The sequence below is a fragment of the Pleurodeles waltl genome, chromosome 3_2 (genome assembly GCF_031143425.1).
Source record: "Pleurodeles waltl isolate 20211129_DDA chromosome 3_2, aPleWal1.hap1.20221129, whole genome shotgun sequence".
NCBI classification, from domain to species: Eukaryota; Metazoa; Chordata; class Amphibia; order Caudata; family Salamandridae; genus Pleurodeles; species Pleurodeles waltl.
Genome location: NC_090441.1, coordinates 147,580,604 through 147,595,790, shown reverse-complemented (window position 1 = coordinate 147,595,790; position 15,187 = coordinate 147,580,604). Strand labels below are relative to the sequence as shown.

The following is a 15,187-nucleotide window of genomic DNA, read 5'->3' as shown; positions in this document are numbered from 1 at the left end:
AGTCCTTGTCCTCAGCAGGGACAGCTCAGCAAGGCAAAGCAGTGAAGCAGATCCTCAGAACAGCCAGTCGAGCAGAGTGGCAATCCTTTAGCACAGCATGCTTTATTCCAGCAAAGTTCTTCCCACGTCCAGAGGTGTACTGATTTGGAAGGGTCAGAGCTCCAGTACTTATACCCAAATGTGCCTTTGAAGTGGGAGTCACTCCAAAGCAGTTCCTTGAAGCGCACGGGTCCCCTTTCATTCCAACCCTAGCTCTAGACTGTCAGTAAGGGGTAATCAGCCCTTTGTGTGGGGACAGGCACGTTCCTATTCATGTGTTAGTCTCAGCTCCCCTCCATCCTTCCTACCCAGGAAGGCCCATCAGAGTGCAGATGAATGCAGATGAGGGCTCAGGTACACCAAACCTTCCTGTGTTTGCTGATGCGTAGAGCAGGGGTCTTAAGACAAGTAGCTCAGGAGCTACTGGCAGCTGGCCAGCACACTGAAAGTAACTCTAAGAGGTGAAGACAACCCAAGTCTATCTCAGTTGAGTCTATGCATATTAAACAAGGCAGTCCTGTTCATCTCAAAACCCTTAGAGTGGAAGTAAGCCAAACCAATAGCAGAGCCTTTTAGTAACACTCAAACACAAACTGTGTTGGGTTTTGGGGTCTGCCACATGACCATCTGTATCCACTCTAAATCTAAGTCACACAGGGACTGGCCATGTTGTAAGCCCCGGTCTGTCAGTCACAGCACATGTGTGAACAATGCGTTTTCAAAGAAGAGTGACAGTAGTAATCACTGCTAACCCACCAAAGTGTGGGACTGCAGGAGCCATAGTGAAAATTTGTTTAGCTGAGGGCAAGATCAGCCCAAGAGCTGAGAGAAGCAGGGTATGGACCCAGAGCAAAGAAAAAACAATAGCCTCATCTGCATTCATTTATGTGTGTGTCTGTCTCACATTATCTTCCTCCCTAATAAACAGGTTTGTTTCTTGGGAGCTATGCCTAGTGTCAAGTGCTGTCAAATGTGTATGCTAGACCACATCATAAGGGGTTTATCTCTGGCGCAATTATGTCTGTTCATGACAAAATAGTGCCCATGGCGTAATAATAAAGCAAAACACAAATGATGGAGGGTGATACCCTGAAACCGGTCCCAGGATGCTTGTTTCTGGTCCAGGGAAGACCTGGCCTGGCGGTTCGGGCTGGACTGTTCCTATGGGGAACAGGGTCAAGACTGATTTGCATATGGCTGGGTCTCAACTGGAATGGCATGGCAAGCAAAAAAACTGATGGATTAAATCCCGATCTGTGACTGGGGGTGAATGCTTGATTTGTTCTGCATTTTTTGCATTTGTCACCCCAAGTGGGAAGGGTATGCCCAGACTTGGTTTCCGTGCTTGCTATGCCACCAGATTCAAGCTAGCCTGGCTGATGAAGGGTGATACCCTGAAACCGGTCCCATGATGCTGGTTTCTGGTCCAGGAAAGACCTGGCCTGGCAGTTCGGGCTGGACTGTTCCCATGGGGAACAGGGTCAAGGCTGATTTGCATATGGCTGGGTCCGAACTGGAATGGCATGGCAAGCAAACAAACTGATGGATTAAACCCAGATCTGTGACTGGGGTGAATGTTTGATTTGTTTTGCATTCCGTCCATCATCTGTTGTTTTTGCATGGCGTAATAATAGTCATCCTTGACCATTATGGGCATTTTTTGTCTAGTTGTGGCATTCAGGCTGCCATCTTTGACATTAAGAGCATGACTGGCCTACATTTAGCCATCCATGACAGAACAGTGACTGATCCTCCTGTAATAATGGCCATGACAGATACAGAGGGCAAACTGGGTATGATGTTTTTCAGCCTTGTCACATTGGTGGCCCTGGTATAATGGTGTGCATTATTGGCATAAACATAGGCATCCTTGGTGTTACGGTGAACATCCATGACCTATGATTGTAATACCTGGGCACTTTAAGCAGAATGTGTCGATGTGAGGCATTCATACATGACAATGCTGATGTTTAGAGATTCTGTGTTTTCTAAAAATGAAAACTGATATTTTAAAAGGCAAAAGTAGGTTTTTCTCCTGGAAAATTGAGTTTGTTTGACCAAAATGGAAAGTAGTATTTTATAGAAAAAAATGTGTATTTTTAAAAACCTATATATATATATATATATATATATATATATATATACTGATGAAGGCAGTGCTAAAACACATTTAAAGTTGATAGCCAAGTAACAATTCAGGAACTTACTGGTCTGGTTACATCCTTTGCACCACCGAGCATGTGGTGATTTAAAAATCACTTCAGTAGGGAGTTGGGGGCATTTAACTTTGAAAAAGGGGTTTTCCTACCATACCTTGTCTGGAATGCTTACTTACTATCTACCTATGCCTGCTAGCCCTCCTATGGTATACGTCATCAACCAGTACTCTCCAGCCATCGCCGTCCTGGGCTTTTCTTTCAATCGGACTCGGGGTGTAACCTATCTCCTTGCAGTCAGCTTCAAGGCCTTGGCCTTCCTCCTTTCCTTTTCCCTTGAGGGTTCCAGGTGAGGGGTTGCCTGGTGGTGTCTGATGAGGGCTGGCAGAGGGTGTGACCTATGCTGCCCCAGCATCTTTTCAGGATTTGTTCATGAGCAGTGAGTTGAATCGTGTGCTGCCATAGGTAGGTGTTGATGACGGTCTGGATCTTGTTGATGGCAGTCACTGTTGTCCTCCAGGTTTCTGCTTCATACAGAAGAACTCATTTTAAGTTGGTGCTAAAAAACCTGATCTTGGTTTGCAACGTTGGGTCCTTGGAGCTCCAGAGCTTCTTTAGGTCAAGGAAGGCAGCCCTTGCTGTGCCGAATCTTGCCATGGCATTGGTGTCTGTGCTGCTCTGCTTGTCTATTTCACTGATCAGGTAGGTGAGGCCTTAACCTCTTCCAATGCATTACCTGCCAGGATGACTGCAGTTGTGCTGACTCTGTTAGGATTCAGAATCTTGGTTTGTCCCCTGTGGATGTTGAGGCCACGTTGTGCTTTGTCTGGAATGCTTGGGTGGTTACCACTTATAATCCTGCTTAGAGTGGTCATAGTGTAATGTTAACATGTGTTGTCACTATTTTACAGTGACAAAATATGCTAGTAGCTCTGCAGGATTTTCATTGAGCAAAAGTAGCTCTCAATGCAGAAAAGGTTGGAGACCGGTGATCTAGAGGGAATGCACAAAGTGTAGCTGTCACTTACCCCAGACGTATATTGGAGAAAGGCTGCAATGCACCCAGAGCAGTAGGAGCAGAGAAATGCCCACTTTGTAAAAGTGGCATTTCTGAAATAGTAATGTCAAATCCAACTTTACCAGTAAAGAGGACTTATCATTACCATTCCAAAGATATGAAACATGTTGTAGATACTCCTTTCTGATCAGAAATTACAGATTAAGAAGTGTTTCAAAGAATTCCCAATGCTGGTCTATGGGCAGAGTAGACCTCACAGTAGAGAAAAACGACGATGGGAGTTTTTCACTGCCAGGAGATGCACAACTTAAAAGTACCTTTCCTATCTTTTACTTACAAAGCACCCTGCCTTGTGTGCCATTTATGGCCTACCTTAGGGATGACATATGTAATAAAAGGGGAGTTTAAGGCTTGTGAAGGAATTTTAAATGCCAAGTTGAAGTGGCAATGAAATTGCGCACACAGGTTCTATAATGACAGGGCTAAGAAATGTTTAAGGGCTACTGGCCCACTGGTAGCATTTAATTTACAGGTCCTGGTATATGGTATACCACTTTACAAGGGACTTATAAGTAAATTAAATATGCCAACTGTGCAGTGCTTAATTTGAGCCAGTGGTTTCCAGTGGGGGGGCACCAGCATTATTTTTGAGAGCCGGACTTATTTTTTGGCATTAGGCATTTACTGCGAGCAAAAGACACATGGGAAAGACGAAATAAGAGAAAGACAAAAAAGCGTCACAAAGGGAGAAAGCAGAAAGCTGCCAGAGTGAGCTAAAGGGACAGGGAGTGGCTGTAAATGTATTAAAGAAGCCGGAGATGGCTTTAGGATTATACTGCCTCAGTATTCTTTGCTTGCGCATTTAACTGCAACAGCCGTGTGTTTCAGAGGAGAGCTTTGGGCACCAGCGCGTTTTTATTTATAAATTAAGCACTGCAATTTGTCTATACACCAATATTATCATGTTTAAGGGAGAATCACATGCACTTTAGCACTGGTCAGCAGCTATAAAGTGCTCTGAGCCCTAAATCCAACAAAAACAAATTCAGCTAAAAGTATGGGGGAAGTGGAGTAAAAGGCTAAATGTTTGTGAGTGACCCTGTAGAAAGAGCCATTTTCAACAAGATAATTCTTCTGGGCTACCCATGTTATCTGCCACAACCAAGAGAAGCAAGGTGGTGGTTTAGCTTTTCTTTGTAACAATGCTTTAAGTTGTTTAGCTTCTGCTACCTTGTTCTAGAACTTATGGTAGTGACTTCAGCCATGTTGGAGTCCAATTTTGATATATATCCCAAGTAATTGCCTTAGGAGATTTCAATTTGTACTTTGAAAACCCAACTCTTTTATTGAGCTTAAAAACACTTTTTACCTTGCCATGAGCATTCCATACCCTTCTAATATTAAGGGACATGCACTGGACACATTGTGCTCCAACTTTCCCCACGTTCTGTCTTCTTTTGGGACATTCTCTCCCCCCTGCCAGACCATTTCCTCCTACCTTTTGGTTTTTCATCTCAAAAAGGGCAGCAAGGAGATGTATGCTTGACATGCCTTTTAATGTCTAGGTTTCCAGTGTGAGGGACTGGAAACCTGTTGCTGCTGATAATCTAGCTTACCACTTACCCCATTGTTTTTTTTTTAAGACTGTCAATGATCTCTAGCCAGGGGTGAAGTCTGATTATAACCATTTGATCAATGTTTACAATTAGGTGGCTCTGATATCAGCAAGAGGACCAATACCCTACATAAATCTTGGAAGCAGTATAGCAAAGAGTTAGCCGGTGACACAGAGATCTGCAGGCAACAGAATACAGCTAGTGATGGAACTGTTATCCTGCTGTAAATTATGGAAGCATCTAAACTATATCTAAAAATGCCCTACTCATAAGACTGAAAGATATTTGTTTACTACACAAATTACTCAGCTCAAAGTGCCAGCTGGCATTTTTTTCACCATTTAAGAGCTTCAACATCCACAATCAGTACTACCAAGAACTGCGAATCCATTGATAAGTTTACTTCGATGACAGATTATTTTAAATAGAAAAATACAACTACCACGCATGACATGCCATCATATAGCCATTCTTCAGGCTACCTCAAATGTTCAAATCCAGGGATATGAATTACCACTTAACACAATTTTCATTCTTGCACAATGAGACCCTCCTTCAATAATTGAGGGGAAATAACCCAACTGGTTCTACCAAAAACCTGTTCCCTGCAAGATTTCTAAAATAACTCTGCAAAATGTATCTCGAGCCATCTTTAATGCGTCTCTCTGAACAGGTGAGGTCCCTTCCGAGTTTAAACTTGCAGCCATCTCCAAACTGTTGAAGAAAACCTCCCTCGGTCTGGAGGTTCTGTCTAATTACAGCCCTATATCCCAGCTACCTTACCTGTTTTTCAGCAGACATATGTTTCTATTGAGTGTAACAACTTGCTGCATTCTCTCCATGTTGGTTTTCGTCTGGAGAGGTAAGTCGGTGTGGGTTAGGGGGGCAGAGGCAGTGTTGACACTAGCATTAGGTGATCTGCAACACCATCCAGATGCCAACCTTACTGTTATGCTGATTTTATTAGTCCTCTCAGCAGTATTTGATACCATTAGTTATCAGATGTTACTTCTCCGTTTAGGAGACATAGGTATCAATGACAAGGACTGTTCCTCATTTCAGTTTTTCATCAAACAGCACATTTCAAACCAGCACTGGAGCTTATCACTCCAAAGTCTGGTTACTATTTTGAAGGGTCACACAGAGGTCAATTTTGTCTGCTCTGCTCTTCAACCTATAATTACCCTCCCTAACCCAGCTGACCCAGTCACGTACATGTAGGTCATCACTCATATCATCTTAAAGATCACCAGCATTCCTGAGGAAGTATCTGCCCAATTCCATTCTTGCCTGCTCCAGGTTCAACAATGAATGACCAAATAATTACCTTAAAGTAAACTACCTTTCCAACCTTCACCATTTTGGTACCTTCCTTACTGGTGATCTCAGTTAGGACCAAAGCTCATTCCAGTTCCCATTGTAAACATTTTAGGAGTAAAAATTGTCTCCACCCTGTCTATGATGGAACAGGGGATGATGGTCATGTTCCTTAAAATCAGAACACTGAAAAGGATCCCTGGTCTTTATTCTTTCTCCCTCAAAGTGGTGATTCTGAGCAAATTTATTTCTTTGTGGTTATTCTACTGTAAAGAGGTGAGCAAAGATCTCCCTCTATAGCTGATCTACAAACTTTGAATGGTTCAGATTATGCTGCTTAAAGCCTTGGACAATATTTCTCTTGCGCTGCTCTCCATTCACTGGTTTCTTGTGAAGGAACATGCAATTTCTGAATCATTTTGTCTAGAGCACAAAGCTGTCTATGCTTCAATGAGAGCTTTCTTGGACATTCGTTTTGCCTTCGATCAGTCTCCTTGTCTTTTAACGTCTAGTGACACCTCCAAATTGCCACAGCTCGGCACTGCAATAAACTAGCACATCTAGAAGGAGCAAAATCTTGCCTGGTTTAAACAGACCCTTAAAATCTGTCTCTTCTCAAAAGCACCATGAATTAAGCTAGAACAGTAAATTCATCACGTTTTTCTTCTGATCCTTCCCTGTATGCCAAAAGTTAATTTTTTTCACTCATCTCAAGAGAGCATCTTGCCAACCTTCTTTCCTTCTATTTCTGAGAAAGAATGTCTGTTGCACTGCAGTGATATCAAAAGAGTATTGTCAATTTATCTCAACAGATCAGTACATTCAGGAAAACAAATTATTTATAACCTTCAATATATTAGTTAGAGGTAAAAAGGCATTCAAGAAGACAACTGGTAGATGGACTAAAGCGATCATTCCTTTAGGTTATACTGCACAAGAGCTTGCTGTTCTGAGAAACATTCAAGAGGGCTCTACAAGAGGAGTTTCTGCCTCTGGGGTTCAGTTTCATGAGGTATCATTTCAGGAGATATGTAGACCAGGGACATGGACCTCAGAACATAGGTCTGTGAAACATTATCGTCTAAAGTGGAGTTTGAATACAGTAAAATTACTGTTCAAGAGTTGTTAATTGAAAAAAGATAGAGTGGTTTGCTTGGTTGATAAGCTAAAAAATGGCATAAGCATGATCTTGTAAATTTGATATCACCATAATGCATTAACAATGTCATGTTTTCTATGAAGCTGGTTCTGATTTTTGTTATAAGGATTACGTGTCTAATCCATTTACATTTTGGTACAGTTTACAAGTAATTGTTGGGACAAGAATGAGGTATGTAGAAGTAAAGGCCTGATTACTTAATGGTAATCTTCATTACTTGTATTCCAAGTCATCCTCATCATTACAACCCAACCTTTCCATACAGGCTTTTTACGGTTCTTGAAAAAATTCATGAGGATACTTTGAATGCCAGCTCTGTTAATGTGCCTAGCTGAGAGTGGGTGAGGCCTGCGTTGCAGCACTCCTGATTGCGTACCCGTTCATTCACCCGCATCTGGCAAGTACCACCTGCTTTTTACTTCTATTTACCCACCTGACAGAAAATATCTTGGCTCTAATGGAGTCAATCCTTTTCAAAACTGTAGCACCCATCAAACAATGTTAATTCTATGCATGTGTGAAATGTATTGTGCCTACCTGCCTGGTTACGTTTTGTATACAGAAACAGCACACAGCTCACAGGTGGGCCTCAGAGTTGGCACATATACTTGCCCATTGGCCAGTTCTGCCTTGGAGGTGAAACGTCACTGGTGGTGTACTTGTGGTGTGGTAAACTTCATCAATGGGCTCCATATCTTTCACTGGGAAGCACTCAAGAGTAGTTTTGTTCACTGGTTGTAGGGTCTCCTTGCTATGGGTTTCCTAGTTTTGGTGCAGCTATGTCACTTATGTCAACATTTATGTTCTCCTTTTGTGAGACCTATATTAAAACTGTACGTGGGTGAGCTAAAAATGTTGTTTACTGGTGTCTCCCTACCACAAGAATCAAAAAGGAGGGCTGAGCACTGGACCCTTCTTCTCTTTTCAATTAGTATGTTTCAATGCTTGAATATTTCCCCTTAGGGTCAGATATCTTCCCTAAGAATATAGGTCTTTCACATCAAATATTGTGAAACAGTCCCTGCTTCCTACTGCTTGTTCAGCAGCCTCAAATGGGAGGTGGGATGATGGGGCAAATTTCCTCAGGTCCCACTCCTTGAGGAGGCCTTGCACATGTTATTGCCAAGGATGTCTGTATGTGCAGTATATTTCTCATGTCTAAAGGTCACTGTAACCCGTGCTACTAAACAGGCCAAGCTCACGTGCCAAACCACAGTTGCGGATGACTGAGTTTGAGAAACAAGAGTGCACTGGCCTTCAGGCTGCGAACCATGCACCCAACACCAAAGCATCTCCTGCTTCGCTACCAGCACCAATAGGGCAGTGGTAGTATGGCAGTGATGGCCAGGTCCCATAATTGTCTTCATACTCATCTATGTTGCATCCCGTCTGGAAAAGCAGAGCTGTGGAAGCGCAGGAGAATAGCTCTTAGCTCACTCTGAACCTCATGTCCTGCTGAAAGGGTTGCAGTCTGTAACTTTATGTACAGCTGAGGTACAAACTTACACATAAAAAGTGTATTTTTGATTGTTTCACTTTAGCATCTTAGATTACACACTGCATTGAGTGGTCTTTATTAGAATTAGTGAACCACAGCCTCTCTGCTGTGAGTTTACTAATGATTTGAGTCATTTCAGTTGTCTTGTTTCTCCTATACAAGCCTTTATTTGTTATAGATGGGACAGCACTGTGGACCATTAAAGCACACACAAGCAAGATGAATGTACAGTGTGCATCTTAAACAGAATTATTTGAAGGTGCCCTCAGACGTGATGATCATGGAAAAGGAGGCATAGGGAAGAAAAATAATCACCCAGAGTTATCATGTTTGGCCACGTTTGTAAGCTAGGATTGGAACAGGGTTTCATGATTAGACATTGTGCAATTCTGATTCTGGAGAGGTATCATTATCTCTCCCCCTTCTGCCTTGATGGCAATTCTATCAGTGAACTAGTAGGCAAGTCAGTTGTCTGGTGCCACCTGTAAAAGGACTTTATTGCTGTTATAGATGAAGCAATATTAAGATTTATTAAATCGTGTAAGAGAAAGGTTTATGTATAGTGCACAAACTGAACTGAATTATTTTGTATGCTCTAAATGTTATGATCTTATAAAAGGAGACAGAGGGAAGAAAAGTAATTATCCAGGGTCACACAGTTTGGTCAAGCTGGGAAACTGTGACTCAAACCAGGACCTCTTGGTCAGGGCCCTGCAATTACTTTGTGCTATGAGTTCAAAAAAAGCTTCTGACTGGCCTGGGAATGTACATTCAAAGTACCTTTTGCATTTTTATAAGATGGGGCGGCAGCATTGGAAACTCCCCTCTTCATAGAACAGGTACACTAAAACCGTGGTCAGTAACAGTGGAAGCTTCCAAACTTCAAAGGACAGACACAGCTAGGTTTGCATCAGCACACGCCATTCTGAATCACAAGACAACACTGAATTGGCCACCAATAGCCCACATCTACGGTACATGATACTTGACTTGCCTCTTAATTTTACTAATAGCATTGCCATCAGGACAGGAGAGTTTCTTGGCTCATGTTTAAACGCTCACTTTTAATAAATATATTTCTAAAGCATGATGGGGTAGTGCACTGTCATTTACTTTCAGTAAATTTCCCATTGAAATGAGAAAAAAAAGTTCCCACTAACTTGCAGCTTTACTGATAAAACTATATAGTGTATTAACAATAATCTGTGAAGATCGGGTTTCAAAAAACATATTTATCATTTGCACAACACCAATTAAAGTTTTCTGATTTGCTTTCATCCTATAAAAATATATTTTTCATCTCACAGAAGTAGAAAAAATAGGCTTTCACAACTTTTGAAATACATTTTGAAATGTTTGCACAGGTAACTTATTAGCTATTTAATTTCCGTGTGTTAGGAAAAATCTGACAGCCTTCAGCTTTTCATTTCACACTATTTGTACAGCAGGTAAGACAGGTCACCTTACGAAATCCTGGAACTCTGCAGTTAGCCGTAGCCTGATTTCTGACCCTTTTCTCTGAACAAAGAGCAAATGGGACAAGATAAAAACAAGATTTAAAGGTATCTTTATTGCTCCTTCATTAACTGAGTGGACAGAACACCTGATCTTTGTCAACTCGCCAGAACGGGTGAAGTTGGTTTTAAATTTAGCTCGACATGATAAAATCTGACTCGCCATAGCAAGTGGGAAAGTAGATTTCTCGAGGCCTGGTTACAGACAGATCTCTGATGTGGGCGCTTAAATCACTCAGTTGAATGTATAGGTGGGACAATTTTTGAATTTGTGTTTTAGCAACATTCTTGCTTAGGTGGTATTTCAAGTCAGCAGCCTTAAAGTCCTGCTGCTGTCTGCTGATGTCCTGCTATTTGGCCAGTTCCATGTATTAAGAAAGAAAAATCTAACAGGGTATTGTTATTAGGAGCAAGCACGCCACAGCGTAACTATGCTCTAAATGGGTAGAAAAGTGACAACGTCTTTGAAAAGGCATTGAGTAGCTGTGCTGCACCTGTTGAAAATGTTGTGGTGTGCCACTGCCTACCCAGCAGCGCGAGTACTGCTTTGGTGGCTAGTCATGTTCGTTCCTCAAAAAAACCCTATATTACTAGCCTGGGCCAGGTGAAAAGCACAATAGTGCTCGCCTCAAACTGTTGCAAACCCTAAAGGGGCGTTAGAATAGTAGGAAAGGGGGATCATGCATGCCAATAGTCCCAATTCAGACGGGAGACTCCCGATTTGTAAAGCCAAAAACATCTTTATTTTGTCTGTCTCGCCTAAAATTGCCTCTGCTTCAATGTTACCCTAAGGAAGAAATACAGTCTCCAGATTTTTTTATTTTTTTTAATCACCTACTTTCCTCTTCTAAAATGTTGCCATGCATGTAACCATGTTGCCAGGCCGTCCCACAATGCTGCTGGCGCGGTAGGTAACCACATTCCCACGCAAGCGCGGCGCGTTCATGCTCGGCACGCCCCTTCACCGCCCCCAGGCTGCATCTCGAGCTTACCTGCAGCCGCTGGTGGTGCGGGCTCCGTGTCCGGCAGGTCCGCGAGCAGTAGCTCCGAGTCGCTGAAGTCGGAGAAGCCTCCTTCGCTGTCCTCAGTCTCGGCCAACTTCTCCGGGTCCGCCATTGCACGAGCCGTCCGTCATGCACGGGGCTCAGCTGTGCCCATGGCGGCACCTCCCGGGCACTGGAAAGAGTCTTAAGTGCCCAGAATACGGGAGCTCTCTGTTCCGTATCCTGGTCTTTGGCTCTAGCAGCCCCGTAAGCCACACCCCCATAGCAAAACTTACAATACTCCCTCGGCAAGTGCCAGGCAAGGCTAAGCTTCCAGTGAACAACTAGAGCGCTGACCCATGTTTGAATTGTGTGCGAAGAGCTACATGTTGTTGGGAGAAAAGGGGCATTATTGTCATTTTATTTTATTGATTCCCTAGGATAGAACAGATCGTTTCTTAAGCTCCGTGCTTTGCCATCTTGTAAAAGCGCTTTATTATCTTTATACCGACATTGTTAGTCATAGAGGTTTTAAATGTTTTCATTGTATAAAAAGCTTGGACGCTGGGCGCAATTAATTTTTATTACATAATTTAAGACACTAGTTGGCCCATTTCAGGTGTGACAGGTTCACTCATCGGTTTTTAAACCAACAGCAAACTGCATTCTGGGGCTCGCATTTCTAATGTTCCCCGTTTTGGGCATGGCCTGTTAAATTCTATTCCGGACCGGAGGCTCAGATTATGCTTCTCTTTCAGAAAATTATAAACTACATTTCCCATCTTGCACATCTCAATGTCACCACCAATCATGTCTCTCCGGGCCCTATTAGAGCCCCGAACGGCATCCTGAAGTCCTCTTTCTTTGCTGCTCCAGCATAAGATAAGTGCGTTTCACATTTTATGTCAAGAACGAGGCTCCTATTATGCTTATCTATCTTGCTTTATTTTTAACAGCAGCAGTCAAGAAACTACAACTCCCATGGGGCTTGGAAAACAGGAAAGCCAATGGGAGGTCAACAAGTAAAACTAATGCGCCAATCACAATGTCAGGGCATACGTGACCACTAAGCTTTACTGCGACCAGCCCTCTTTCTTGCTGCTCACAGTCAAGATAAGTGGCGTTATTTACTTCTCTTATGTTTTGCGAAATATTTACATAATGTTTTGGGTGATTGCTATGCACTAACGATACCGCTTATTTAGTGTTCTCTTTCCTTATGTTGTTAATAGTGTTGTTTCTTTCGTGAACGCTCCGTTGCGTTGCTTTCACCCCTCGGGGTTCGGAAACCCCGCTTGCTCGCGCGCCGCCTGAGGCAACTTCTGCCTCCTTCCCCAACATTCTAACGGCAGCGCTTCCTACCGTTGGTCTCTATTTCTTTGGCTCGCGCGTTTCCAATACTCAGGCGGCCTCGGCTATTTGTTCTAAGCCGTGCCGCTTCTCTGCCTCGCTCATCTGCTTCCAAAAATTATTTTCCTCGGCCAGACACGCCTTGGGGGTGTGTACTTCAAATTCCCCACAGCATTTCCTGGTTTTGTTAACCCCTTCAGTGAGGGGATTTAACGGTCACAGTTTTTACACTGTTTTTACTTCATTTTGCCTGTTCTGTTCCGAATAATGGATCGTCAGGATTCTTCTTTACCTGACGCCAACAAATTTGGAGCCTTCATTAATGAGGCTGTGGCCAAGGCTGTTTCAGCCTCTATGACTAAGATGTCAAAGAATTTTGAGACCACTGTCCAGAACATGGTCTACAAATCCTTCCTGGCCCATTCTGCGGGGGATAGCAGAAAAAGAAAATTAAAGGATTTGTACATACAAAAACCATCCGATGGAGCTTTTCTGACTGGTGAAGCTTCTTCACCCATGGCTGAGGACGAGTTTCCTCCCAGGCCTCCTTCTCAGGAGGGGAATTCTAAAGTTTTTTCTGGTAAATGTAAATCCAAGACTAAACATTCTGTCTCGGCGCCAAAACAGATTGTGATTTCTCACATATCAGATACTGATGATGATATTGTTGATGCGGATGAGGTGGATGACGTCTCGGATATATGGGGTTCCCAATCTCAGGCTTCCCCTACAAAAAAGCCTAAACTGGACGTTTCAGACCCGTTTTTTGCCAAAACTGTTCTCGATGCGGATGGTAACCCCATGTTTGATCCTTCACTCCTTCACCGCCCTAATTCCACAGAGTGGTCCCCATCATCCCACGTTGGCAAATACATTGCTTCCAGATTGAGGGTTCCTCTGGATAAACAGACGAGAGCCAAATTGAGGTCGGAGTGTCCCAGACCGTCCCTTTTTTCTCATATCACAGCGACTCCATCCATTGATGAATCACTTATGACTTTTTTCTCCAAATTTGGTAAAGACCCTCGTAAGGGGGTAGACAAGGCCTGGTCAAATTGCCAGGATAAACTCCTGGATTTGGTGGGGCCCTTGGCCCGTATTTTAGACCTGGCAGAATCTGCGAAAATGGACGAGGCAGAAATTGATCCTGCAGAACTTTCTTTATGGACTCAGAGAGCCTTTTGTCTTCTAGGCAATGCGAATGCCTCCATCATTCATGAAAGGAGAAAAGGATTGCTCCTAAAGCTAGACCCCAAATTGTCAAATCTGACAACCATGGACCCCGGTATCAAGGCCGATGGTCGCCTCTTCGGCAATTCTTTCATTAAGGACCTAGGAAAATTTGTTTCACATTTGCCTCTATTGACAAGGCGCAACAGAACATTAAAAAGGTCTTCAACCAGCGTGTTTTTGCCAGGGCCGGTACAGGCAGGAGCCGCTCTACCGGCCGGTCCTTCCAGGGAAACAGGGGCTCCTCTTATTCCTCACACTCCACCTATGGATCTCAATCCTACAAACCCCAATTCTATCCCCAACGAGGCAGAGGCTAAAGGGGTCGTGGTCAACGTGGATTCCGGTCCAACAACAACCAAGGTAAGCCCTGTTTCTGGCCTTCCTCCAATCGGGGGTCGACTTCGTTATTTCACCCAAAAGTGCTGCACCCTAACTTCAGATCCTTGGGTTCTCGCCACAATTTTCGGTTATCAAATAGAATTCTATTCAAATCCTTACCAAAGTTAACTTCCCCCTCCTCCACGTTTCTCCACGGAGATGTCTACTCTCATTTCAGAAGAAGTAGCATCTCTTCTTGCAAAACGAGCCATTCAAAAATCTCCCCTAGATCCCTCCGGTTTTCTCAGTTCTCTCTTTCTGGTTCAGAAGAAAAACAAAAAGTTCAGACCCGTTATTAATCTCAGAGAATTCAACCAGTTTGTCGTTTACCGACATTTCAAAATGGAGACCATTATACATCTCAGGGACATTCTTCTTCCCTTCGATTTCATGGTTCGTCTTGACTTTCAAGATGCTTATCTTTCAGTCCCCATTCATCCAAATCACAGAAAGTATCCTCAGTTCCAATGGCTAGGTCAGACGTATCAGTTCTCTTCCCTTCCATTCGGCCTGTCCTCAGCACCTTGGTGTTTCACCAAGTTAATGAAACCGGTCACGGCTCATCTCAGATCTTTGGGCATCAGACTGTTAATTTATCTGGACGACATTCTCATATTACATCAAGATCGTTCCACTCTTCTATCGCAGTTACAAATAATTTGTTCCCTTCTTTCCCAACTCGGTTTTCTTCTCAACGAGGCAAAGTCAAATTCTCTCCCATCTCAAAGGATAGACTTCTTAGGGTTCGAGATAGATTCCTCTTCCTCTACTCTCCATCTCCCTCAACAAAAAGTACATACCATAAAGACAGAAATTCAAAAAACTCTCAGCAGATCTCAGGTTTCTCTCAGAGCTCTGGCCCGGGTTGTGGGTCTTCTGTCTGCTTCGATCCTGGCCATATTTCCTGGCCCGCTGCATTACCGAGC

The 15,187-nt window shown here is 43.3% G+C and overlaps 1 protein-coding gene across 2 annotated transcripts in view; it reads right to left on the bottom strand.

The window, feature by feature from the left end:
• Positions 1-11,576, bottom strand: part of EXO5 (exonuclease 5) — a 45,939-nt gene extending 34,363 nt beyond the window's left edge. Inside the window, exon 1 of one of the 2 annotated variants that reach the window (XM_069227005.1) lies at positions 11,310-11,576. In XM_069227005.1, coding sequence (XP_069083106.1) covers positions 11,310-11,433 — 124 coding nt within the window. In that variant the 5' untranslated portion in view covers positions 11,434-11,576. Of the gene's footprint in view, positions 1-11,155; positions 11,220-11,309 lie in introns of those variants that run through there. The other variant, XM_069227006.1, reaches the window with a different exon arrangement.
• Between the last annotated feature and the right edge of the window lie 3,611 nt (positions 11,577-15,187).